Source organism: Vombatus ursinus, unplaced genomic scaffold (genome assembly GCF_900497805.2).
Source record: "Vombatus ursinus unplaced genomic scaffold, bare-nosed wombat genome assembly UNPS02014802.1, whole genome shotgun sequence".
NCBI lineage: Eukaryota > Metazoa > Chordata > Mammalia > Diprotodontia > Vombatidae > Vombatus > Vombatus ursinus.
This window is the reverse complement of record NW_020954580.1, coordinates 5,962,145-5,986,880: the sequence shown is the minus strand read 5'-3', so window position 1 is coordinate 5,986,880 and position 24,736 is coordinate 5,962,145. Positions and strand designations below refer to the sequence as shown.

Sequence of the window (24,736 nt, the reverse complement as noted above, 5' to 3'; positions counted from 1 at the left end):
GAACTGAACTCCATCACATAGACATGCCAGCTGATCGATCTTGGGGAGACTCTGGGAAGCAATTGACCTTGGGGCCCCTAGCAAAACTAGGACAGCCTCTCCATATCTCCAATACATCCTTCTGTCCCACCCACATCCCCAGGGCTTGGGATTCTAGAATCCAAGTTTGCTGCTTTGTAGCACTAGCCATTCTACTTAGACTTTGAGCCTAAGGTGTCTGAACCTCACCCCTTATGGTGGCAGAGACAATCAAGTCAAAACTGAGAAGCAGAAATGAGGGAGAAAAAGAGGGAGGAAGCAGGAGCATCAGAGGCAGCAGCTGCAGCAACTGGGGGGTCCCCAGAGACTGGGATAAGCCAACTCTGATGCTGAAGAGCCCCAGAACACGGACAGCTCCACCATAAGGAGAGGGCTGCTGGCACAGAGCCAGGGCCTGGGCTCAGCCAGCATGCCCCAGAAACCCCCCTCTGAATAGGACCCAGGATAGCCATTCTGCTCTACTTCTCCTTTTCTATGCAAAACATTCCCCTTATTACTTCCTCATTTTATGCCTGAAGTCCATCACCTCTAAGAACAGAGAGAGTGAGACCTTTCTGCCCCTATACACATTCCCTTCCCCACATTCCCTCACTGTTCTTGCAGCATGGATCATCACCCTACATCCTTTCCCCCACCCCTCCACGTCACACCTTAAAGCCAGGTTAAGAACCCCAGGTTTGGGATCTGGAGCCCAGCTTGAGCCTGCGTGGGTCATAAGGCTCAAACCTTCGACACCACCACCAGGTAAGGGTAGGTTGGAAGTCCCTTCCACGGGGAGCTGGGGATTTGGGGGCATGGGCTCCAGATAGACCCCAGACTCACAGAAGGGACCCCAGAAGCCAGCTAAAGCCCCATATCCAGTCTCTGTCTGGAGATCTGTAAGTGGGAAGCCATTACTTCCTGAGACTGCTCATTCTACCTTTCTGATCTTCTGAAACTACTACCTACTCTTTCCAGTTCTGCTCTCTGGGGCCAAGCTGAACAAGGCCAATCTCTCTTTTATATACTTGGAGACTGCCCTCCAGACCTCCCATTGATCTCCTGCTGGCTCCAGATATTGGAAGACACAGAAAGAATAGCAAAGACAGGGAGAGGGAAGAGGTAAAATCTGAGAGAACCCCAAGGGTAGAAAAGAGCTAAATAAATCCAGCTCTTTTCTAATCTATCCTGGATGGGGTACTGATTCAGGTGGTGACTCCAGGAGGGCAAGAAGGGGGCCAGAAGAGGGCCAGTGATCATGGGCTAAGGCTCAGGGTGATGTCGTGGAGTGGGTCGGGTGGAGCTGAGCAGAGGACAAGGCCTTTGATTTATGACTGTTCATAAACAGGCCAGAGCCAACGCCCTGTGGCAGGAGCAAAGGGTGAGGTAGAGAAGAACTGCATGGGTCTGGGATATTAAAACAGCACTTATTCCCCTCTTAGGTGACTCCAAGAAACCAGGTAGCCAGCTGAATGCCCAGAGTGAAGTAGTAACTGACCTGGGGACACACAGCAAAATAAATCAAGAGCCCTAGGGTCTAGATTCATCTTTTTTGTGGCAGAGGGGTGGGGGGGTGGAGGGAGGGAAGTTTGTCTGTAACCTACTTCCTCTGGGTACTCACAACATGACCTTCTGCCTCACCTGTAACACCATCTAGAATCATAGAACCCAGGCATCTTGCCATATAGCATTAACCATTCCATCTAGATTTTTACACAAAGTGGCTGAGCCTTTATGGTTAGTGTGGTGGGGACCCACCTTGCATCTGGCTATAATAGGAACCTATGTTGGCATAGTGATTTAAGGTTTGCAAAGTGCTTTCTTCACAGCTCCCTGTGAGGTAGGTAATAAAAACATTAGTCCATCCCTTTAAGGGCTCTGGAGACCAGGGTGATACAACTTGTGTTTAGAGTCACAATTTGAAAAGTTCTAACTCCAAGTCCAGTACTTTTCTAATTAATGGCAGCTGTCCCCCACTGTGGGTCCCCCATCCCTTCAAATTCCCCACTCCACTATGTCCATTGTTCTTAGAGTTCTCTGGGGTTGGGAAATACCCCCAGCACCACTGGCATACACCAATCAGAGGGCCAGGAGATGGGGGCACATCTGGTTATAGCTGTCAAATTGTAGGCTCTTGACTCTCGGGGGACCAGGTAGGCACCTGCCTCCTCACACCCCCCGCCCCCATCACCCCATCCTCTCCCTCTCTAGGGCCCTATCTTTCCTTATATGGTGATGGCAATTGCTAAGAGAAAGAGGGAGGTGGAGTAGGGACAAAGGTCCTCTTCCCGTAGCCAGCCCAGTACAGATCCCCGAGATCTCCCAGGTGGCAGCTTCTTCCCCAGGACAGGTAAGGAGGTGTGGTGGGAATGCATGGTGGAAAGCAGGGAGGGGGGCAATGTTCCCCATTTCTCACAGAGAGGCTTGGTGTCTTGAGAGGCATTTTAGAGATGGGAATAAAAACAGTCTAATTCTCTAAACAGATGAAAGATAGCTAGGAATCTTGCTGCTCTGGTGTGTCAGGATTTCTCCATGCCACTTTTCCCCACAATCTCCAGCCCTAACTCCTCTTCCATCCGTACCATTGTTTCTTTCCCCTCTTTCCCATCTCTATTGCTCATTGGTCCCTAGTTTCGAATTCTTTTTCTCTTTCCTTCTTCCCTGACCCCACCCATATCTTACTGTGCTTTGCTGGGAGTCCAGGTGTCTCAAGCATGAAAAAGGATTTCAGAGATACGGTGGGCAGCAAATTTGGGGCGAGACTTAGGAACCTCCCCAAGTACTGACCCTGCCTGCTACCTGCAGAATATAGCCTTGTCACTATCCCACCATGTTCCCTCTCCTTTCTGAGTCAACTCCTCTCAGGACCACCCTTGTATTCTCCCTCATCTCCCCAGTCCAAGGCTCCTTCTCTAGCCTGTACTGGGCGAAGGGGGTGAGTCCTTGGGCTGTGAGATCAGCATGGAATAGTCTTTTCTTAAGGGAACCTTCTCTGTTCTGTCCAAGACTAGCCCTGGGTATGCTGAGATGCAAAGAGTTTGTGTTGGGCAACTATACAGCTTGGGGGTGTGGTTTCCTCCCACTGTATCTGGATGCCTGTGATGCTGGCTGATTTAGGTAAAGAGAAGATATTTCTGGTTTAGGGGCTTGAGGGGGAGTACCACCATCTTTCCCTCTTCCCAAGCCTCAGCCCTGTGTGTTGTAGCCAGCGTAGTGCAGTGAAACAAATGAAAGATTTGGAGTGGAAGGACCTAGCTTGAGTCCTATCTGTATGACAAGTTTGGTAATCTCTCTGGGCCTCAGTTTCCCCATCTGTACTATGAAAGGATGGGACTAGATGACCTTCAAGGTCCCTTCCAACTCTCATTTTCTGAACCACTAAGGTTCTATTCATCGCTAAAGCTAAACATTCAGCCCTCAACAGCTCCTCTTCCTCCCCACAAAGACTGATCTATAATTATTCATGTTTGCAAAAAGTATGTGTTACCTTGCCATTGATGGCCTCAGGGCCCTAGGAGCCCAGGAGGCCTGGATCCTGGCCTACCAACTTCCAGAGCATCAGGGCCCCAGGAGTATGCTATTTTGGGGAACGTTCAAATTTCCCAGCTGTGCGGAGGAGCTAAGATGAGGATACTGTGCTATGGGGGAGCAAAGTCCTTTGTTTTGACATCCAGTCAGAACAGCTGGTAGATAAGTCATTTTCAGCATTTGGGGGGGGTGTGGCAGCTACCTCAGGAAAGCTAATGAATTAAAATATCCCATTAAATTTGGTGGTTGGGGAAAATCAGATGTGAGTCCCAAGGAAACAAGCAGGGGAAGTTTTCTTCTGTCCCCCTTGCTATTCTCAAATCTCTCCAATTGGATAAAATATTCGGGCTGGGGAGGGGAAGAGGGTGACACCCCCACTGCTCTCTAGGGCTGTCTTGTTGAGAGGGTAAACATTCCTGATTTTATAAAGGAGATAATAATGAGGTAAGAAAGGTGCTATAGTTGGAGTTAGGAGACCTGAGTACATGTCCTGACCGTACCAGTAACTAGCTGTGTGACCTTGGGAAAGTTACCCCCCTCTCTGAGCCACAGTTGCCTCATCCATAAATCAAAGAGATGGAAGACAGCTTGGTCTGTCAGAAAGAACAGCTTCTATCACCTACTATTTCTGTGACTTTGGGCAAGTCACCAGCACAAGCCTGAGTTTTCTCCTTGGCAAAATAAGGATGCTAACATCCTTTGATGGTCTTTAAAATCTCTTCTAATTCTGAATCTGTGATCTTAGAAAAAGATGATTCCTAGGGACTCTTACAGCTTTGACTCTCTATGAATCTACAGGGAGGTCAGAGAGAAAGTCAGGCTTGGGGATGGAGGAGTTGAGATGGGGAGACTGGCCAAACTCAGAGTCCCAGGCTCCCTCCCAAAGCATCATCTTTTCTTGTTGTTGTTTTTTTTTGTTTTGTTTTGTTGTTGTTGTTTTTAGGCATTTGAGGTTAAGTGACTTGCCCAGGGTCACACAGCTAGTAAGTGTCAAGTGTTTGGTTTGAAGCTGCATTTGAACTCAGGTCCTCCTGACTTCAGGGCTGGTTCTCTATTCGCCGTGCCATCTAGCCGCTCCAGCATCATCTTTTCTACATCCTTTTTCTAGGGAGGCTGTCCCCTTCTTTAGGTGGGGGTCCCTGCTATTCTGAGATCTCCCAGAATGCAGCTGCCACTGCCCTCCTCCATCACCCTTTCTTGGTATTCCTGACTCACTGGCAAGTTCTTCCTAGTGTCTAACTTCTGATGCATTTTCTTGCCTCTCTGATTGCTATAGTTTCAATCTATCCCTCCCAGTTGCTAGAAAGCAGCTGCTTTATAATTTTTATTTATTTGTTTGTTTATGTATTTTTTACTAGAACTAGGGCAGCTAGGTGGTGCAGCAAATGAAGCACTGGACCCAGAGTTAGGAGGACTTGAATTTGAATCCAGCTTCAAATTAGCTGTGACTCTGTACAAATGTGATTTATTAGCTGTGTCACTCTGGGCAGATCAATTGACTTCTGGTTTCTCAATTCCTTTATCTTATGGGGATGATAACAGCATCTGCCTCCCAGGGTTGTTTTGAGGATAAAATGAGATAATATTTGTAAAATGCTTTAAAAACCCTAAAATGCCACATTAATGGTTACTATTATTATTACTAAAGGGGAAAAACAAAGGCATTCTCTGCCGCTCCCTCTATACTCCTCGGTACCTAAAATGCTATGTGCAGTTCTGGGTTTTCCACCTCTAGGATGATGCCATTAGACATGGTCCAGAGAGAAAGAAAGGAAAAAATCTGGGGGGTGGGTAGGCTTCAATGAAACAGATCTGAAAAAGTTAGAACTTTGGAGTGTGGGCAGACAGTCAGAGAGGGCATGTGATGCTGTTTAGTGTTTGCTGGAAGACTTTCATGAAGGGCAACCCAAGACTTCCTGAGGCAGGCCATCCCACTTGTATATAGCTCCAATTGTCAGGAAGTTTTTCCTGGCATTGAGCCAAAATCTGACTGCAGCTCCATTGCTCTCAATTCCACCCCCTGGGGACAATTGTAATTCCTCTTTAAATTCTTGAAAATGATTCTCATGTAGTCTCTGCTATATCTTCTCTAGCCTAAATAGCTTCAGATGCTTCAAGTGATCCTCCTATGACATGATCCCAGGTACTTTACCAACCTGGTGTATAAAATGAGGTGGGAGGGAGCGTGATATACTGAATGAGATATAGCCCTGTTACGTATTAGCTCTGTGAACTCTGGACACTCTCGGGCTTATCAGCGCCCTTCCTAAACTGTGGCGCCTGAAATGGAACACAGGATTGCAGACGTGATCTGAACAGGCAGAGTACAGTGAAACTACTGCCTCCCTCCCTCTGGACACTGCCTCTCTCAAACAGTTGAAGATCACATCAGCTACTCCTTTTTGCCTTGGTCTCTCCTCCAGCCTTTTGGTCTTTGAATATTGTGCCTTCTATATCCACACAGGATTTTATAATTTACAGAGGACTTTCATATGCATTATTAGATTTAATTCTTATAAGAACCCTATGACAGAGTTCTGGGATGTGGTATTTATTCCTGTATGAATGGGTACAGAATCTGAGACTCAGGGGTGTAGGAAAAGAGAGGCAGTTCAGTAAAACAAAACTAACAATCAACAGACCATGGCAATGTATGCAACATTCTACTCCCATAGATACCCACTTCTGCATAGAAGAGATAGAGGGTAGTTTTGTCTTTTCTTCTTCTGGCTCAACCTTGATTGCTATAATTACATAGTGTTCAGTTTTGTTTTGTTGTTGTTTTGATTTACAATGCTGTGGTCACTATCTGTATATTATTTTCTCAGTTTTTGCTTAATCCCTGACTTCCTTCAAGACTGCTCAAACATCTTCTACAAGAGCACTTCTCAGTCTTCCTCTGTTGATAAAGCCATCCCCTCTCAGATAATCTTCCATCTGCCCTGTATGTATCTCATTCTGTATGCATACATATACATGTATGTACATACACATACACATGTGCACATACGTGCATGTATAAAGGGGAGAGATATTCTAATGGAGAGATAATACATATATGCATTTCTGTATTATATATATGGGAGACATGTTATATTCATTATTACATATGCACATATTTATTTGTGTTTATGTATACGTATACATATACATACACATATACATATGCATGTGCATATGTAACACATGTGTATTGTGTATAAATACATATATATGCTGTCTCCATCATTAGAATGTAAATTCCTTGAAAACAGAAACTGTTTTAACCTTTCTTTGAATCCCTGGCATTTAGAACATTCACAGTCTGTACTTAATAAGTGTTTGCTGATCATTCATCAATCGATGGGTTGATTGATCTGCATCAGTTCATGCTTCCTGTGCTTCTCTGCATTCTGTATCTTTATCATTTCTTTTAGCACAAGAATATTCTGTTACATTCACGGACCCCAACTTGTTTAGCTTTTCCCTCCCATGATGGATGTCTACTTTGTTTCCAGTTCTTCGCTACTATGAAAAGTACTGCTATAAACATTTCAGTATATGTAGGATCTCTTTTTTTTTTCTATCCTTTACCTCCTTGGGGTACAAGAAGCTTTGCTCTTAAACGATTTAGGATTACATAGGCTTTCCCTATATCAGAATGCATACCATCTTGGGGTGGGGAGAGGATTGGGAAGGGGAGAAAATTTAAAACTCAAAATCTTATGGAAGTGAATGTTGAAAACTAAAAATAAATAAATTAATTATCAAGGAAAAAAAAGGATTACATAGGCTTTCAAATCATCTAGTCCAGGGGTGGGGAACCTGTGGCCTCGAGGCCACGTGTGGCCTCCTAGGTCCTCAGGTGCAGCCCTTTGAGTAAATCCAAACTGTAAATCACTTAAGGACCTAGAGGGCCACATGTGTCCTTGAAGCTGCAGGTCCCCCATCCCTGATCTAGTCCAAGGATGTGCTGGAGCCAGGTGGAACTGGTGAGAGCCAATTATTAAATTTTCAGTGTCAGGAGAACATTGTAAGTGGTAAGAGCCCACTGTACAATGCTCAACTGTGAATGACTTAGCTATTCTCAGCAATGCAATGATCCAAGAAAATTCCAAAGGACTCATGATGAAAAATGCTATCCACTTCCAGAGAAATAACTGATAGAGTTTGAATTCAGATCAAAGCTTTTTTTCCACTTTGTGTGTATAGTTTGTGTCTTCTTTTACAACGTACTAATACGGAACTATGTTTTGCATGATTGGACATGTATAACCTATGTCAAGTTGCATTTTCAGTGTGAGAATATATACCTTAGAAATCAACAATCACTATGAATCAGGGCTTGATTTATTGTTTTGTTGATTGCCTAGACTTAAGAAAATGTTAATAATGCAGATTAAATGTAAAAGTGGATCCAGTTTGTGCATTTCTTCCCCCCCCCTTCAGAGAGCTGGTTGTTAAACATTTACCAGCACATCCTTGATCTACTCTAGTCCAACCCCTTTATTTTAAAGATGAAAAAACAGAAACCTTATTTAAGGGAAGTGACTTGACCAAAGTCATACAGCTGGTTTATCAGGGCTTAGAATCTAATCTAGGTCCTCTGACCTCCAAATCCAGATATTCTCTGCTGTACCCCAGAGGCCACTATGATCATGTGATGAGTCATAGGTAGAGTCTATATTAGTTTTATAGCATATGAATGGAAGTAAAGGTACTTCTGCCCCTTGTTATCTCTGGGGTGATTATGGCTTTCAATCATTCAGTCTAAACTGGGGTCATTCCTAAAGGGAGGTGAGGATGTTTTGGAATGAGGTGATTGTGACCTTTGTGGCTGACATCCAACGTCAACCGAACCCTCTTAAAATCTCATCTCTGAGCCACTGTCAGAAATGAGATTTGGGCCAGATGGAACAGGGTGTCTCCAATCCAGGGTAACTCTTCTCAAGTTCTTATATCAACTTCAACCTACTCTGAATTATCCTTCAAAAACTAGAATCAGAGAAGCCTAATGATTATCAACAAGTATATTTATATAATGCCCACATGAATAAGGCACTGTGCCAGCTTCTGGGGATACAAAACCAAAAATGAAACCATCTCTGCCCTCAGTTAGCTTGCTTTCTACTTGGGGAGACAAATACATATAAAAACACATACAGACTATATAAAAATAAGTACATGACATGGGAGGGGCCCTAAAAACTGGAGGGAAAGAATCAGGAAAGGTTTTAATTGAGCTGTCTTTGAAGAAAACAAGGAAGAGACGATACATACATAAAATAGGAATATAGATAATGAATTAAAAGTAATTGGGAGGATCAGGGAAAGTTTTATGTAGAAGGTGACGGGATTCTGAGAGACAGAGGTGATAAGGGAGAGCATTCCAGGCATGAGAAACAACCTGTGGAAAGGCACAAAGATGGGGGATGGAGCATTCAATGTGGAGAACAGAGAGAGGACCAGCTTGGCTGAGCCATGGAACCCATGAAAGGAGAGAAAATCTAATAAGGCTGGAAAGATGGGTTCGAGCCAGATTTTGAAAGACTTTACATGCCAAACACAAGTTTGTATTTGATCCTAGAGATAATAGGGATGTGCTGGAATTTATTGGGCAGGAGAGTGATGTGGTCAGACCTGTGTTTACAATTATCCATTTGGCAGCTAACTAGAGGATGGAATGGAGTGGAGAGAGATTTGAGACAGGGGGAGTTATTAGAAGGCTCCTATAATAGTCCAATAAGGGGGTGATAAGGGCCTGAACTAGAGTGGCAATTGTGGCAGTTGTGATAAGGAGACCTAGGCAAGAGAGTTTGACAAGACCGTATAAGGCACTTCATTTGAAGAGACCTTCTAGAGATCATTTAGTCTTCATTTTACAAATGAGAAAACTTAGGCCCAGAGAAGGTCACCCAACTAACTAGTGACTAGAAGTCAATTATTTCTCTCCCTTTGTCTCCCCAAAAGTCTTCTTTTCCTTTTTTCCTTTTCTCTTTGGTTCCCTTTCTATCTTTTTAAAAAATGGTTTACTGACGACTTTTGTTTTTATGTTTTAGTCATTTCCATATATAGCAGCCCCCCTAAAATGAGCCCTCTTTGTAACAAAGAAAAACAGTTAAGCACAACAAATAAAATGATCATATCTGCCAACATATGCATCATTTCTCTTTTATTCTATTATTATTTTTTTAGGCAATTGAGGTTAAGTGACTTGCCCAGGGTCACACAGCTAGTAAGTATCAAGTGTTCAGTCTGAGGCCGGATTTGAACTTAGGTCCTCCTGACTTCAGGGCCAGTGCTCTATCCACTGCGCCACCTAGCTGCCCCTATGCATCATTTCTCACAAATAATCTTGCCCACCTCTACTAAATGTATGTTTGGAGGCCGGGGGGAGGAGTTACTTCCTTATCTCTTTTAGAGAGAGCCAAGATTCATCTTTACAATCGCTGATCATTTGATTCAGCTACAGCTAACAGTGTTCTTTTGTTTGCATGAATGTATATATGATTTTTCTGATTTTACTTAATTCATTCTGCATAATTTCTTACCCTTTTGGTCCCTTTTAGTCTGCCTCATCAAGAGAAAATTCTGGAAAGCTTCCTTACTTATTAGCCATTGGAAATACTGCTGGGACTGTAAGGGAGTATAAGACTCAGTCAATAAAATTAAAGAGGGGAGTTTTGGGAAAGGGTGACATTTCAAATGGATTCTTTGATTCATAAAACATTGATATTGGAAGGGCTGTTAGAAATCATCTAGGTTACCATTTTATTATTAATTCATTGTTATTAATCATTTTATTTTTAATTGAATTGAATTTATTTTTGTCAATTATCAAGCATTTCTTTTTCTCCCTTCAATCTCCCCCCATTGAAAACAAAGAAGAGGGCAGTTAGGTGGTGCAGTGGATAGAGCACCTCATAACAAATATGCGTAATCAACCAAAACAAATTCTTATACCAACAATTTCCAAAAATGTATGTCTTACTCTACATCTCCAGGATGTATTCTCTGCCAGGACGTGGGTAACATGTCTTGTCATCAGTTCTCTGGAATTATAGTTGGTCAACAAAATTATCAGAGTTTTTCAGTCTTTTCAAACTGTTCATTTTTTGCCATGTTGTCATGGTATAAATTGTTCTTTTGGTTTTGGTCACTTCACTTTGTATCAGTACATGTTTTCCCAGTTTCCTCTGAAACCATCTCTTTCATCATTTCCTACAGCACAAATAATATTCCATTATGTTCATATACCATCATTTGTTTAGTCATTTCCCAACTGATGGGCACTCCTTTACTTTCCAGTTCTTTAGCACGACAAAAAGAGCAGCTCTAAATATTTTTTGTTTATATACAAAGGATCTTTTCCTCTTTGTATTCCTCTTATTCTGCAGAGATGTCTTTATGGAATTAGAGTGAGATTTCTTGCACTGGCAGCTGGGGTCCACCAGGGAAGACTGAGAAGGCTATTGAAGGGAATTGAATAGGTGTATGGTGGTGGGTGGCATTAGACCGTAGACTATAGGAATGATCCAGCACCAGTGACCCTTTCCCTGGGCCATGATTTGCAGGATTTGTAACAAGAGGAAGAGCGAGAGCAGAGGTGTATTGTTGTGGACAGAGCACTGGATTGGCAATTTCAGGTTTAAATTCAGACTGCTCCATTTCCTATGTGACTTTTGGCAAGTCAGTTCATCTCCTCGGGATCTCCTTTTCCTTAGCTTTAAAAGGAGGGGATGGTTTTGCATGCCTTTACCTGTATGATGGGTATTATATTGTTCGCCTTTTCAATGTGGTGGGGGTGGAGGAGGTGGAAGGGGGAGGCTGGAAAAAAGGGAGAGAATTTGGAATTCAGAATAAAAAAAGAAGAAAGGAAAGGGATGGACCTATTGCCTTCTAAGTTCCCTTCCTCTTCCAATTTCTATGCTCTTATGAGTAAACTGAGGTACAAAGAATTAAATGACTTATCCAAGGTAACAGAGTGGCAGAATCAGTCCTTTCTCATATGCCAGGCTCCTTCCTCTCCCTTCTCTCCCTCTTCAAGTCCAAACCCAGACACTCACAATTTTTTTCTTTAATTTTCTTTTTTATTATTAACAAACATCAATGAACATGGTCACTCCTATATCCAAAGAACAGAAAAAAGAGGATATTATATGAATCTGGGAATCTCTATTATGTAGAGCTTGTTTTTTTTTTTTAAAAGAATATAACAAATTTAACAAAGTGGTTCCAAAACTTTGTGTCTTCTTCTGAATTTCATTCTGCTGTCTTCCACAAATTTTCTAGATGTTTCATTGACAATTTTCTTTGTTTCTGTTTCTTTCTTTGTTTCTTCGTTTCTTTCTTCCTTCCTTCCTTTCTTTCTTTTGTCACTATCACTAACTACCCCAATAACATCCCCCTCCCTGTAAAGATCCTCCCTTGTGACAAATAAGCATAGTTAAACAAAACAGATGAATCCATCGGCTAGATCTGGACATGAATGTCTCATTCTGCCCTTCTAGTCAATCACCTCTTAGTCAAAAAGTTGACATCTTGAATTATTAGGGTAACTGAGATCTAAAGGGCCCTGCACGAGGCTGCCCTCACAGAACGTGCATTGGCTACTAGCACTCTCTCCCAATTTTTCTCTCTCTTTGGTCCTTCTCCAGGTTCAGCCATAATGACAAAGCTCAGTTCCCAAGTTAAAGGTTCTCTAAACATCACCACTCCTGGAATACAGATATGGAGGATAGAGGTAAGTGACCAGGCTGGGAAGGAGTGGGGTAAGGGGTCCCCTCCCTTCAGCATGACTGGCCAGGATGGGAGGGAGCAACTTTTAGTTCTCCCCTGACCCCTTGTGCCAACAATCAACTGCTCCAAGCTTCTCCCTTCCACTCCCTCCTTTCCTCTTTTAATTCCATCTTTTAACTATTAGCACTCACTCCTCTTCCTTCTCTTTGTCTTTTTCTTATTCTCTCTCCTCCTCCTCACTTCCTTCCTTGTCATTTTCTCCTCTTCTCCCTAATGATTTTCTTCTTTTTATTCTTCCTCCCCTTCTCCTTCCTCCTGTTCCTTTTCCTTCTCCCCTTTCTCTTTATCCCCTTCCTCATCCTATTTCTCTTCTTTCTCCATTTCCTCCTTTTTCATCTTCCTCCTTCCCCTTCTCTGCCTGCTGGTCCTTCAGCTTCTCTTCTTCCTCCTCCTTCCTAACTTTTCTTCTTCCTTCTCTTATTCTTCCTTTTGAGGCAGCTGATGGAATAGTGAACAGAGCACTAGGCCTGGAGGCAGGAAGTCATGCGTTCAAATCCAGCCTCAGATACTTACTAGCTGGGTGAACCTGAGCAAGTCACTTAACCTCTATTTGTCTCAATTTCCTCTGTAAAATGGTGATAATAACAGCACCTACCTCCTAGGGTTGTTGTGAGGATCAAATGAGATAATACTTGTAAAGTGTTTAGCATAGTGTCTGGCATATTGTAAGCATTAAATAAATACTTATTCCTTTCTCTTCCCCTTCCCTTTTCAGATTTCTCCCTTGCTTCATTCTCTTTCCTTTTTCTTCTCTATTTATACTTACACCTCCTCTTTTCCTCTTTGTCCTTCTTTTCATCTTTCTCTTCCTTCTTCCATTCCTCCCCTTCTTCCTCTCATGCCCACGGAGCATATAGTTCAGGGTTGAGGAGTCTGGGGTATCTGGCATTGCTTTCATCTCCCTCACTCCCACCCCAGTTAACTTTGAGCTTGGCTCAAAGGAGGGTAGGGAACCAGCCCTGCATACTCTCTGTTTCCTTCTCCCACCGTAGGCCATGCAGATGGTACCTGTCCCCAGCAACTCCTTTGGAAGCTTCTTTGAAGGAGACTGCTATGTTGTCCTGGCTGTGAGTACACAGGGAGAGAGGTGCCAGATCTGAAGAATGGGCAAAAAAGGAAGGGGGCCACCTGAATATCCCAGGCCCCTTTCTGAGAGCATTTGGTCAAGGTCCTACTGAACCAGTTGGATTGAACATGGAGTTCCAAGCCCCCTAGGGGGAGAGAGAGGAAGTCAGCAAATATTTACTAAACATTTACTATAATACTATAATATTTACCATTTACTGTGGTAGTTAATATGGGGAATACAGAAAGAAACCAAAGGCATGATTACTGCCCTCATGGAGCTTACAATATAGTTAAAATATTAAGATTTACACGTAAGAAACAATTCAAAAACAACACAAGCAGACAGTAGGACACCTGGATCAGATACTTAGCTCTGAGACTAAATATGGGTTTGTCTGGATGGTCTCTAGGGTTCCTACCAACTCTGGTTGTATGACCCATAACCAAATCCATAATCATAGCTAGATTGCTGACTCCTATAGTGCTATGGGAGTTCAGAGGAGAGAGAAAAATGGAAAATCATCTATTTTCAAGGGAAGAGAACACAGTAACCAGGGCAGGGATGTGGAGGAGGGAAGACTGAATGTGTCTGTCATCCTTGAGTGGGCTACAGAGAACCTGACAATGTATGATAGTGGGGAGAACAGTGGGCTGGAGTCAGAAGACCTGGTAGCCCTGTCCTTGTTACTCACTATGTGACCCTGGAGAAGTCACTTCCTTTTTCAGACTGGGTGATTTGACTCAGTGAACTCTAAAGTCCCTACCCTCCTTGACATTTTATGATTTTCTTCTTTGCAGATCCACAAGATAGGGAACAATCTCTCTTATGACATTCATTACTGGTTGGGCAAGGACTCGTCCCAAGATGAGCAGGGGGCAGCTGCCATCTATACCACCCAGATGGATGACTACCTCAAGGGCCGGGCCGTCCAGCACAGAGAGGTCCAGGGCTATGAGAGTGATACCTTCAGGGCCTATTTCAAGCAAGGACTTGTGTATGGATGCCTTTCCCCCTATTTCCCAAGTATTCCTCCCAGTTCAGGGAAAGACTCCATCTCTGAGGAGACTGTCTTCATCTTTGTGTCTTCTGAACCTGATGACCCCAACCTTCCTGTTAGGTCTTTTGATCACTTCCAATGTCTAGTGGTTCCTACTGCCCCCTCCAATTCCCGCAAGCCTTGATTCCTCAGCTCCCCATTCAATGACCCCCCCACACCCCCATCTCGCTGGAGCACTCCTATGGATCTCTGGTCTAACCCCTAGCTCCCTGACCCCTTCCCCTTCCTACTCTCCTACTCCCTAGAGGAAGTGAAGGTGTGTATTTAGGGGACTTTGGGTGGTGGTGGTAATCCTTCATTTATTTAATAAACACTAAGCACCTACTATGTGCTTATAAAATGTAAAGTTTAGGTAAGACTTGGCTTTTGCCCTCAGAGAGCTTGCAGTTCTGACCAGGGATTGTCCTGAGTTGGATAGTTTGGAGAACTGAGGCATACTGCAAGAGGTAATGGAGGAAAAAGCTTCATTCGTTTTTCCTTGACCTCACTGTTCCCATGCTGGCTACTCTCTTTCTTGTCCCTACCCCCATTCCTATGGTGAGTTATTGTCACAATTACACATTGTGGTGCAATAAGAAGACCACCAGGCTGAGAGTCAGGACCTGTATTCTAGTCCTGGCTAGCTGTGTGACCATGGTCAAGTCACTTAACCTGCCTCCTGCCTCAATTTTCCCATTTGTAAAATGAAATTATATGATCTATAAATTCTCTTCCGGTTAGAATCTATGATTCCATGATCTTCTATATTGCACCAAACCAACATTGATAATTAAGATGGCTTCTTATATCAGTTTGAGACCGCATATAGTTAGATAATCCTATATATGAATATGTGTACAGTTCCCATTGATCTGGCTCTGACTCTCTCCTCTCCAGGATACGGAAAGGAGGGGTGGCCTCTGGCATGAAGCATGTGGAAACCAACTCATACGATATTCAACGTCTGCTACACGTCAAGGGCAAAAGGAATGTGGTGGCTGGAGAGGTAGGTGGAAGGTCCAAAGTGATGGGGTTTAGGTCATGATCTCCTCTTGATAAGATCTTGTAGACTTCTCTGATTTATCACCAATCATAGAAGACTTGTTAGAGATGCCTCCATGTAAGTCCTTGAGATGGGAAGGACCAAGGAAGCACAAGGAACTAGGCAGAAAGTCTTCAATTCTGAGGAAAGAAGAGTTGGCACAAGGGGCCACAGTTTCTCAGAGATGACGTAGGAGTCTCTCCCTTCTATCTCTCCCAAGGAGGCTTAGATGTCACTAGAGGAAGGGCGATGGGTCATGATATAGAATCAACACCTGTCCCTTCCTAGGCCTTAATTTCCCCCTTTTATATCAGGGAGAGATAACCCATGGACCAGGAAGTAGAAGCTTGGAATTCCAGATGATGACTGAGATTTTCCCATAGCTGGGGACTCTGGATAGGGCAACAAAGGGCCAAGAGAAGACAGGAAAAATGCAAAGATGAAGACAAATTCAGAACTCCTTTCTTCCCTCACCAACTTCATAGGTGGAGATGTCGTGGAAGAGCTTCAATAGAGGGGATGTTTTCCTTCTGGACCTGGGCAAGCTCATTATACAATGGAATGGCCCTGAGAGCAATCGAATGGAGAGGCTCAAGGTAAAGTCCCCCAGGAGGCAGGGTGGTGTGGTAGGAAGAGCCCTGGATCTGAAGTCAGAGCACTTGGCTTCAAATCCTGCCTCCATAATATACTAACCCTCTGTGGCTTTGGGCAAATCATTTACCTTTTCTGGACCTCAGTTTCCTTGTCTGGGAAATGAAGGATTTAGACTAGAAGATGTCTAAGGTCCTGGTTCTATAAAATATCCTATGAAAATTCTACCACCAGACACACACCTTTGTTCCACATGACCTTAATTTCACCACTCAACCTATTGGTCATTTTTTGACAGACCTATAGGACTCCCCATTCACCTTATCTTCTCCTCCAGCCCTGGGGCTCTAACTCCACTGCTGGGCCTGTGCATTCCTGATCTAACTCCTGGCTTCCTTACTGTCTCTTTCCCTGCCTTACTCTCTCGGCTCCCAAGAGGGAATGAGTGATGTGTGTGTGTGTGTGTGTGTGTGTGTGTGTGTGCGCGTGCGTGCGTGCATGAGGGTGCAGGGGTTATTTGTTTAACAAACATTTATGAAATAGTTAATGTACTAGAGATGCAATCTTTAGGTAAGACATGTTCCTGTTATCTTACTAGAGCTTGCAATTATGACCAGGGATGACTCCTGGATAAATAGAAGAAAACCTGGAGGTGGTTTTCTTCACTTGTCTGCCCAGCCTCCTCATAGCCAGATGTTTCCCGATCACACACATTCCATTACTGCCACCACCACCATGAAGGTGGCATAGACCTACTACCTGGCTACACTTTGGCCTGCCTTAGGTTCCAATCCCCAGATTTCCTGATATCCTCATCACCAACGTTCGATCAAAACTTTTTCCCCTATATATGTCTTGTTGTACATAATTGTTTGCATGTTGTCTCCCCAAGTAGATTGTGAGCTCCTTGAGGACAGGGACCATCTTTTGCCTTTCTTTGAATCTGTAGCACCTAGTACAGTGCCTGGCATATAGTAGGTACTTCATAAATGCTTGTTGACTAATTGACTTTCTGATGAAAAATTCACCTGTCCTGATAGGTGCTGCTTCCTAATTGGCTAATAAAACTGATTTTGGTAGAGAATCACTTACTACACTCTAACTCAGCAACCTCACCAACTAGAATCCAAGACGTTCCCCTCCCCACCTTCCATAATCCTTTCTTAACTTACGAAGCTGTTAGTCCATTTTGCTCAGGGTTCAAGAATTTCCCCAAACAAAGTCTGCCACCTGATCAGTTTCTGGTACAGTAGGAGCATTTCTCCTATGTGAAATCCAGGTCTTGTGCCCCGAAAGGGTTGAAAGAACATTTTTTCCACTGCACTACAATGTCTGTAGAATGTAACTTCTCAAAGACAAAATGTTGCCTTTTAATTGCAGTCTTCAAAGTTAATCCAAAGGAATGGGCAACAGAAATACATGGCAAAGTTGGGGGCGGGGGAAGCTGAGATGAGAGAGAGATTCTGGAGGAGACATTTAGGGGCAGAGACTGCTAGTCACCTTGATGGCCTCTGGATAAATCAGGTCCTAGCTATGTGGACCCTTCTTTAGGGAGCTGGGGGCAAGTCACATACACTGTATATTTCTCCAGTGCCAACATTTATATCCAGGAGCAATTAGGCTAAGGTAACAGTGAATATTAAGTACAGTGTAACAGCCAGTGAACATATCCTAGAGAAGGTAGAATGCGTGATAAAGTTGGAAGAACTCCAGATTTGGGGCCAAAGGACCTGAATTGGAAATCCAGCTCTTTTTGTGTGGCATTGGACACGTCATTGCCCCTCTCTAGATCTCAGTTTCCTCATCTGAACAATGAATCATTTCTAAGGTCTCTTTTAGCTATACATTTATGACATGATCCTGTGACAGGGCCACAGGTAGTCTGAGGAGGCCTGCTATACCCAGTTCCTTGGTGAGTTTAGGTCTCAGGTCATCCTTAGCATTACCTAGGAGACCTGACCCACTCCTTTGCCCAGAAATGCCCTCATCCCCCATTGCTTCCTGGGAAACTCCTTCAATCACCTCCCTGAAGCAAGGAATTAGGGGCATCTCCAGGGATTTTCCAGGCATCCTCCCCCTTTCCATTACTTTTCAGGGTATGAACCTGGCAAAAGAGATCCGGGACCAGGAACGGGGTGGCCGGTCGTATGTTGGAGTGGTGGAAGGTGATCAGGAGGCCAATTCACCTCAGCTAATGGAAGTGATGACTCATGTGCTTGGCCAGAGAAGGGAACTGAAGGCAGCTATCCCCGACACTGTGGTAGAACCAGCTCTCAAGGCTGCCCTGAAACTCTACCAGTAAGTGTCTGTCTGTGTGTGTAAGGCAAGGGGGGAGAGAAGGGCCAAAGAGAGGCCTCATCGGGTGTGTTAAAGCAGAGCTCAGGAGGATAGGGGATGCCAATCAAGGGTTTCTTTTATTCCCAAATTTTACTGGATAGTATCCAAGAGTACTGGGTTGAGGCCTCTTCTGTACTTCCTTACTGCTATCACTCTGGTCTTTGGGGGGTATATTCCCTTCTTTCTACCTATCAGATGGTACGATAGATGGAGCACTGGGCCCAGAGTTAGGAAGACCTGAGTTCAAATCCAGCCTCACCTACTAGCTGTGTGACCCTGGGCAAGCCACTTAACCTCTGTTGGCCTCAGTTTCCTCAACTATAAAATGGGGGTAATAGCACCTATGTTCCAAGGTTGTTTCAAGGAACAAATGAGAAAATATTTGTAAAGCACTTGGCACAGTACACATAGTAGGTGCTTAATAAGTGCTTGTTTCCATCTTTCCTTCATTTACTATGACATTACCAAGTTCAGGTTTTTCAAATGACCTTTATCAGTTCTTAAGGGCAAACAAGGTAACATAAAGTTAATCTAGAAGAGCACAGAGTTGTCTAGTTACAGAACGCAGGGATCTTCTTCTGTAAAGGACAATGGATTTCAAGTTAAAGGACCTGGCTAAGAGTTGTGGCCTCACTAACTCCTTAGATGTATGACCTTGGGTAGGTCACTTCATCTCTGTGGACCTATTTCCTTATCTGTAAAATGAGGTGGTCGGACCAGATGATAACTAAGGTCCTGTCTAGCTCGAGATGCCATGATGCTTTTAATGTAGCCAGACGTGCTAGCATTGCATTGATGCCCTAGTTTTTACCCTATTCCCATCCCATTAAGCATCTGTGTCTGGCCTCTCCATATGACCAGCTACCAGGTCCTTGAAGGAGGGAAAAAAAGAGAGAGGACACAGCCACCAATCTAGTCCTGTCTTTCTTATTTAGGTTTTTTTTAAAATAAGGGTTTTTTGAGAGTTTTTGCCTTTATATCATGTATGTTTTCCAATGTATCTATTCCTCCTGTCCTTTACTTATAACAAAGAATTAAAAAAGAGAATAAAAAACAGGTTCACAGTACTAACAAGTACATCAAAAAAGCCTGACATCATATGCAGTGTTCCATACCCATCCATGGTCCCCTCTCTCTGCAAAGAAGGAAGGGGAGGGGCCCTTATGTATTTCTTCTTTGAGGCTAAACTTGATCATTATAATTTCACAACATTATTCCATTCTTTTATTGTTCTTTCCATTTAAGTGGTCATCGCATATATTATTTTCCTGGTTCTGCTGACTTTGTATCAGTTTATACCTTCCCATACTTTTCCGTAGTCTCCATATTCATTGTTTCTTATAGTGCAGTAACCTGCCAATATATTCATGTACCATAATTTGGTTAGCCATTCCCCAATTCAAATCCCACCTGTGTGACCCTGAACAAATCACTTTCAATCACCTTCGTTCAATCACCTTGAACAAACTCTTTCAAAGAGATTTCCTTTTAGAGGTGTGTCCTAATTCAGAAGTATCCTATATTCTAACCAATAGGGTATTCATCTAAAGAATCTTCAAGTTTTTAATATTGTCTTGACCTCCACAGTAAAGGAAAGGGTTTCATAGAGGGGGCACACAGGCAGCTGTAAAGATGGAGCTCCTAGAGAGAGAAGCTATAGGAAGTTGGGATTCTAGGATCCAGCAGGTGACCAGCCCCCAAATGACTCCCCATATCAATTTCTTACTCATTTCCTTTTCCCTCCCTCATCCCCTGCAGTGTGTCTGACTCAGAGGGCAAACTGGTGGTAAAAGAAGTGGCCACTCGTCCTCTCACCCAGGACCTACTGAAACATGAGGTAAGAAAGGCCCAGGAAGGTGGATAGGAAAGTAGAGAGGACTCTTTGGTTCTGCCAGCACACATATCTTCTCCATTCCATTAAACCCCAGGGGGCTCTTCCCCTTATCCCCTATTCTTCTCCCTTCCCCTTCCAAGGGTGGACCCTAACCCCTAACTTTATCCCATAGGGAAGGGAAACTCCCGCATTCAGATTTCCTGTACCCTTGGATTGACACTTGGGGAAGATGCCCTGGAGGGAGAAAGACCAGCTCCAGAGGCTGAGTTCCTTTATCTTTCACTATATCCCCGAGCTCCCTTGTCACCTAGAATAGGGGCCATGATAATTTCACCCTGGACCCTTTTCTGCTCTTTCCTCTTTCTCCCTTCCTCCCATATTTTTTTTTCCTGTCCCAGGACTGCTATATCCTAGACCAAGGAGGTCTGAAGATCTATGTGTGGAAGGGAAAGGTAGCAAATTCTGAGGAGAAGAAAGGAGCCATGAACCAAGCTCTGGTAAGGAGCTGGGGTAAGAGATTCTGGAGCAAAGTGAAATGGATTGGAGGAAAAGCAAGAGAGCAGAGGGAGAGGGGAACAGACAGGAGGCAGGCAGAGAGAGAAGCAGAGAATCAGAGAGAAGAGAAGGAAGAGACAGAGAGGGAAAGAGAAAAAAACCGAGACAATACCACAGGAAGACTAGGCTCCATTACACCTTACAGGTTGCTAGGAAATATTCTGGAACAATCAAAGGGTGTCCTGGATCCCAAGGATTCCAAAGCTCAGTCATTTCTGGGGTCATCTTGGGATTTCAGAGCCCCTCATAGGTTCTCAATGTTGGAAGAAACTTTAGAAATCAACTATTCCAACCTATACTTGTATAGGAATCTTCTCTATAATATTTCCCAAAGTGGCTATGCAGTCTCTTGAGAGCTCCAGGAATGAAAGTAGTGGGACAACCTGGCTCCAACCTACCTTTCCAAGCTCATTACTTCTCTTCACACACTCCAAGGATCAGCCAAAATAATTTTGCTGTTGCTTCCACATTCCATCAACCATCTCCTTCATTTACTCCGTGTCTGGAATGCACTCTCTGCAGCTCATCTCATCTTAGAATACTTAGCTTTCTTCAAAGCTTGGCTCAAGTGCTATTTCCCACAAGAGGTTTTTTAAAAATTCCCCTCTCCCCTAACTACTTGAGCTCCCCTGTCAAATTACCTGTTGTTGTTGGGTTTTTTGTTTTGTTTTTGCATGTGCATATATATTTACTTTTTCTTTTTAGTGATAGATTATAAACCCCTTGAGGGCAAGCACTATTCCAGGTTTCTCTGTATCTCCAGCATCTAGCACAAACACTGTCTTAATCAACATTTGGTTGATTGATTAATTAAAACAAAGACCTCAAGGGCCACAGAGGAGGGAGGGAGAGAGAGAGAAGGAAGCTGGTCTATGATCTTAATTACACTCAGGGGAGAGAAAGTCGTCGATTAGGGTCAGAGTTAAGTTTGGGTTTAGGGTCAAGGTTGGCTTGAGGCCAAGACCTAGTCTTGGGGAATGGTGCCTCCTCCTCTGACATGTTCCCCTTCTCCATAACCACATCTCTGTGTAGAACTTCATCAAGGCTAAAAACTATCCAGACAGCACCCAGGTTGAGGTACAGAATGATGGCGCAGAGTCGGCTGTCTTCCAACAGCTTTTCCAAAAGTGGACAATACCCAGCCGAACTTCCAGCCTTGGCAAAACCCACACTGTGGGCTCTGTAGGTAAGGAGCCAGTAACAGCCTGGTAAAGATGCTCTGACTATCAGAGCTGGGTTAGGAGAGCTGCCCTGGGCCTTGCCCATTCAACCATCTTTCCCACGCTCCTCTGTCCTCATAGAATTATACAGCCACAGAATATTAAAGCTAGAAGGGACCATCCAGTCCAACTCTTTCATTTTGCATATAAGGAAACTGAGTCCAAAGCCCTGATTTTACAGATGAGGAAACTGAGGCCAAAGGAGGTTGTGACCTGTCCAAGGTCATACACACACAACTAGTAAACATCAAGGATAAACTTTGGACTCAGGTCTTCTGACACCTATGCTCCTTCTAGGGTCCATGCTGCCATTCCCATAAAGGGAAACAGTATAAGATATGAGGCTTGGCCCTAGTAGTCCTTGTAAGGGCCCAGGAATCAAGACTAACTCACAAAGAAGGCAAAAAATAAATTAATTTAAAAAAAAACCCCAACAAACAGGCCAGTACTTCATTAAATTTAAAGCGTGGTATGAATTCTGGGAGTGAGAGGACTGCAGAGGAGAGGGAGGTAGCTGAGGAATCAGGAGGACTTCATGGAGAGAGCTTCACGAAGCTCTGAGCTTCTCTCTCCCCTTTTCCCTTTCACCCTAGCCAAAGTGGAACAGGTGAAGTTTGATGCAGAATCCTTGCATGTCAAGCCTCAAGTGGCTGCCCAGCAGAAGATGGTAGATGATGGAAGTGGGGAGGTCGAGGTATGGTAAAGGGGCATGCTGGTCTTGGGCTGCAGAAAGGAGGGAGAATGTCTTTTTCCATTTGTATGGGGGAAGGCAGAGTTTGTGACCTCCTGGCTAGCATCCTCTAGCTTCTCTGGAAGCATCACTCTTGACCATAGATTCCCTTTCCTCCCACCCTTCCAACACCTCCATACAGGTATGGAGGATTGAGAACCTGGAGCTGGTGCCAGTGGAACCCCGGTGGCTGGGTCACTTCTACGGTGGGGACTGTTACCTGCTGCTCTACACCTACCTAGTCAATGAGAAGAAGAACTACCTACTCTACATATGGCAGGTCAGAGTCCACTTGAACCCGGAGCAAAGCCTTGGCTTCCTTCTTCAGGTTCTGCTCTCTTGCCCCATTTTATCTACTTTGCCCCAAAACATTTTATGCCTGGCATATAGTCTGCACTTGGTAAATGATTGCTAATTCCTCTCCTCTGGTTCAACCTGTACTTGCTCCTCCCTTTCCCACCTCTGACATCACAATCTCTTCGATCTCCACAAAACCCTCTTCTTCCTCTCTTTTTCCTTCCCCTTCGTTCTGCTCAGATGTGTAGGGCTCTAGGTCACATTGAAATGGGGAGAGGGGGCAATGTTTCCAGCACTGAAAGCTGAGATGAAACTTAGTTTCCATTAGTTTTGCCCTCTGGGAGGGACTTGAGGGTGGGTGGGTGGGTGGGCCTGTCTTGCCACTTTTCTCCCCATTCATTGCTGCCCATAAATTCTACAGGGTAGCTCTGCTAGTCAGGATGAGATTGCAGCCTCAGCATATCAAGCCGTCATCTTGGACCAGAAGTACAATGATGAGCCTGTCCAGATTCGGGTGCCCATGGGCAAGGAACCCCCTCATCTCATGGCCATCTTCAAAGGACGCATGGTGGTTTACCAGGTAAAAGAGAATGCTCTCAGCACCCCCATCAGAGAGGTCCAATTGGAGAAGTAGAACAGCTACCCAATAGACAGGGAAAGAAATTCCTGGATGGGGAGGGGAGCTATGTCATTAATTTTGTCATCCCCAGCATCTATCACAATGCCTTGCACACAGTAGGGTTTTAGCAAGTATTTGTTGAGTTGAACTGAGGTAAATGATGGTGCTGAGGGAGGGGAGCAGTTTGTGGGCAAGGGTGGCAGCATATTGAACCAATCAATTTCACATCACTTCTCAGCTGGAAATTTTTTGGTGTTCCATTCTTGACTGGTTCCTTGCTTTTCTGGAAGTGGATAAGAAATAGAAAAAACGATACTGGAATCTACAGACTGACTTCTGTCTCGGTTCCCTTGTTAGGTCCCATATTGGACACGAAAATCACTTGTGCAGATATGCCTAAAATATACATCCATCTATAGTCTCCTCATGAATTTAAAACTAATAGAAAACCATTTTATTCATCCAGTGGACATTTATTAGTTGCTTACTATTCACACATCCCAAGAGCATTTGTTAAACACCTACTATAAGTAAGTTACTGTGCTAGATTTTGGGGATACAAAGATGAAAAAATGACAAAGTTCTCTTGTTCAAGGGACCTAAAATCAATAGGAAAGATAGAATATGTCCACGAAAAAGCAAAATACTATGTGCCAAGCACTGGGTTAATTGCTCTGGGGAGAAATGTTTTTCCAACTGTCAAAATGCATTAAAATGTAATTGGGGAGATCCATTCATTCACTACACATCTGTTGAGTATCTACTACATGCAAGGCATTGTGCTAGACTCTCTATGAGATATCAAGGTAGGGAGACACAGTCCCTGCCCTCAAGGAGTTTATAGTCTAATACAATTTAAAGATAAGATACATATACATAAAAAAATCAACTAACAACATAAGTTATTTCATAATGCCAAAGGAGTGTTGTAGATTAAGAAGTAAGGTTCCAGAGAAGGGAGTGATCCTTGTGGACTGGAATGGTCAGGGAAGGCTCCAAGGAGGAGGAAGGCCTGAAACTGGGCACTGAAGGATGAGGATGATTTGCATAGGTTAAGAGATGTAGGAAGGGCATTCCATGAA

General features: G+C 43.9%; 1 protein-coding gene across 1 annotated transcript in view; it reads left to right on the top strand.

Annotated features, from left to right (window-relative positions):
- The first annotated feature begins 582 nt into the window (after positions 1-582).
- Positions 583-24,736, top strand: part of VIL1 (villin 1) — a 37,674-nt gene continuing 13,520 nt past the window's right edge. Inside the window, exons 1-13 of the mRNA XM_027873719.1 lie at positions 583-783; positions 12,183-12,268; positions 13,317-13,391; positions 14,191-14,387; positions 15,327-15,435; positions 15,957-16,067; positions 18,158-18,360; positions 20,158-20,236; positions 20,632-20,730; positions 21,821-21,974; positions 22,602-22,702; positions 22,881-23,018; positions 23,457-23,615. Coding sequence (XP_027729520.1) covers positions 12,194-12,268; positions 13,317-13,391; positions 14,191-14,387; positions 15,327-15,435; positions 15,957-16,067; positions 18,158-18,360; positions 20,158-20,236; positions 20,632-20,730; positions 21,821-21,974; positions 22,602-22,702; positions 22,881-23,018; positions 23,457-23,615 — 1,500 coding nt within the window. The 5' untranslated portion in view covers positions 583-783; positions 12,183-12,193. The remainder of the gene's footprint in view (positions 784-12,182; positions 12,269-13,316; positions 13,392-14,190; positions 14,388-15,326; positions 15,436-15,956; positions 16,068-18,157; positions 18,361-20,157; positions 20,237-20,631; positions 20,731-21,820; positions 21,975-22,601; positions 22,703-22,880; positions 23,019-23,456; positions 23,616-24,736) is intronic.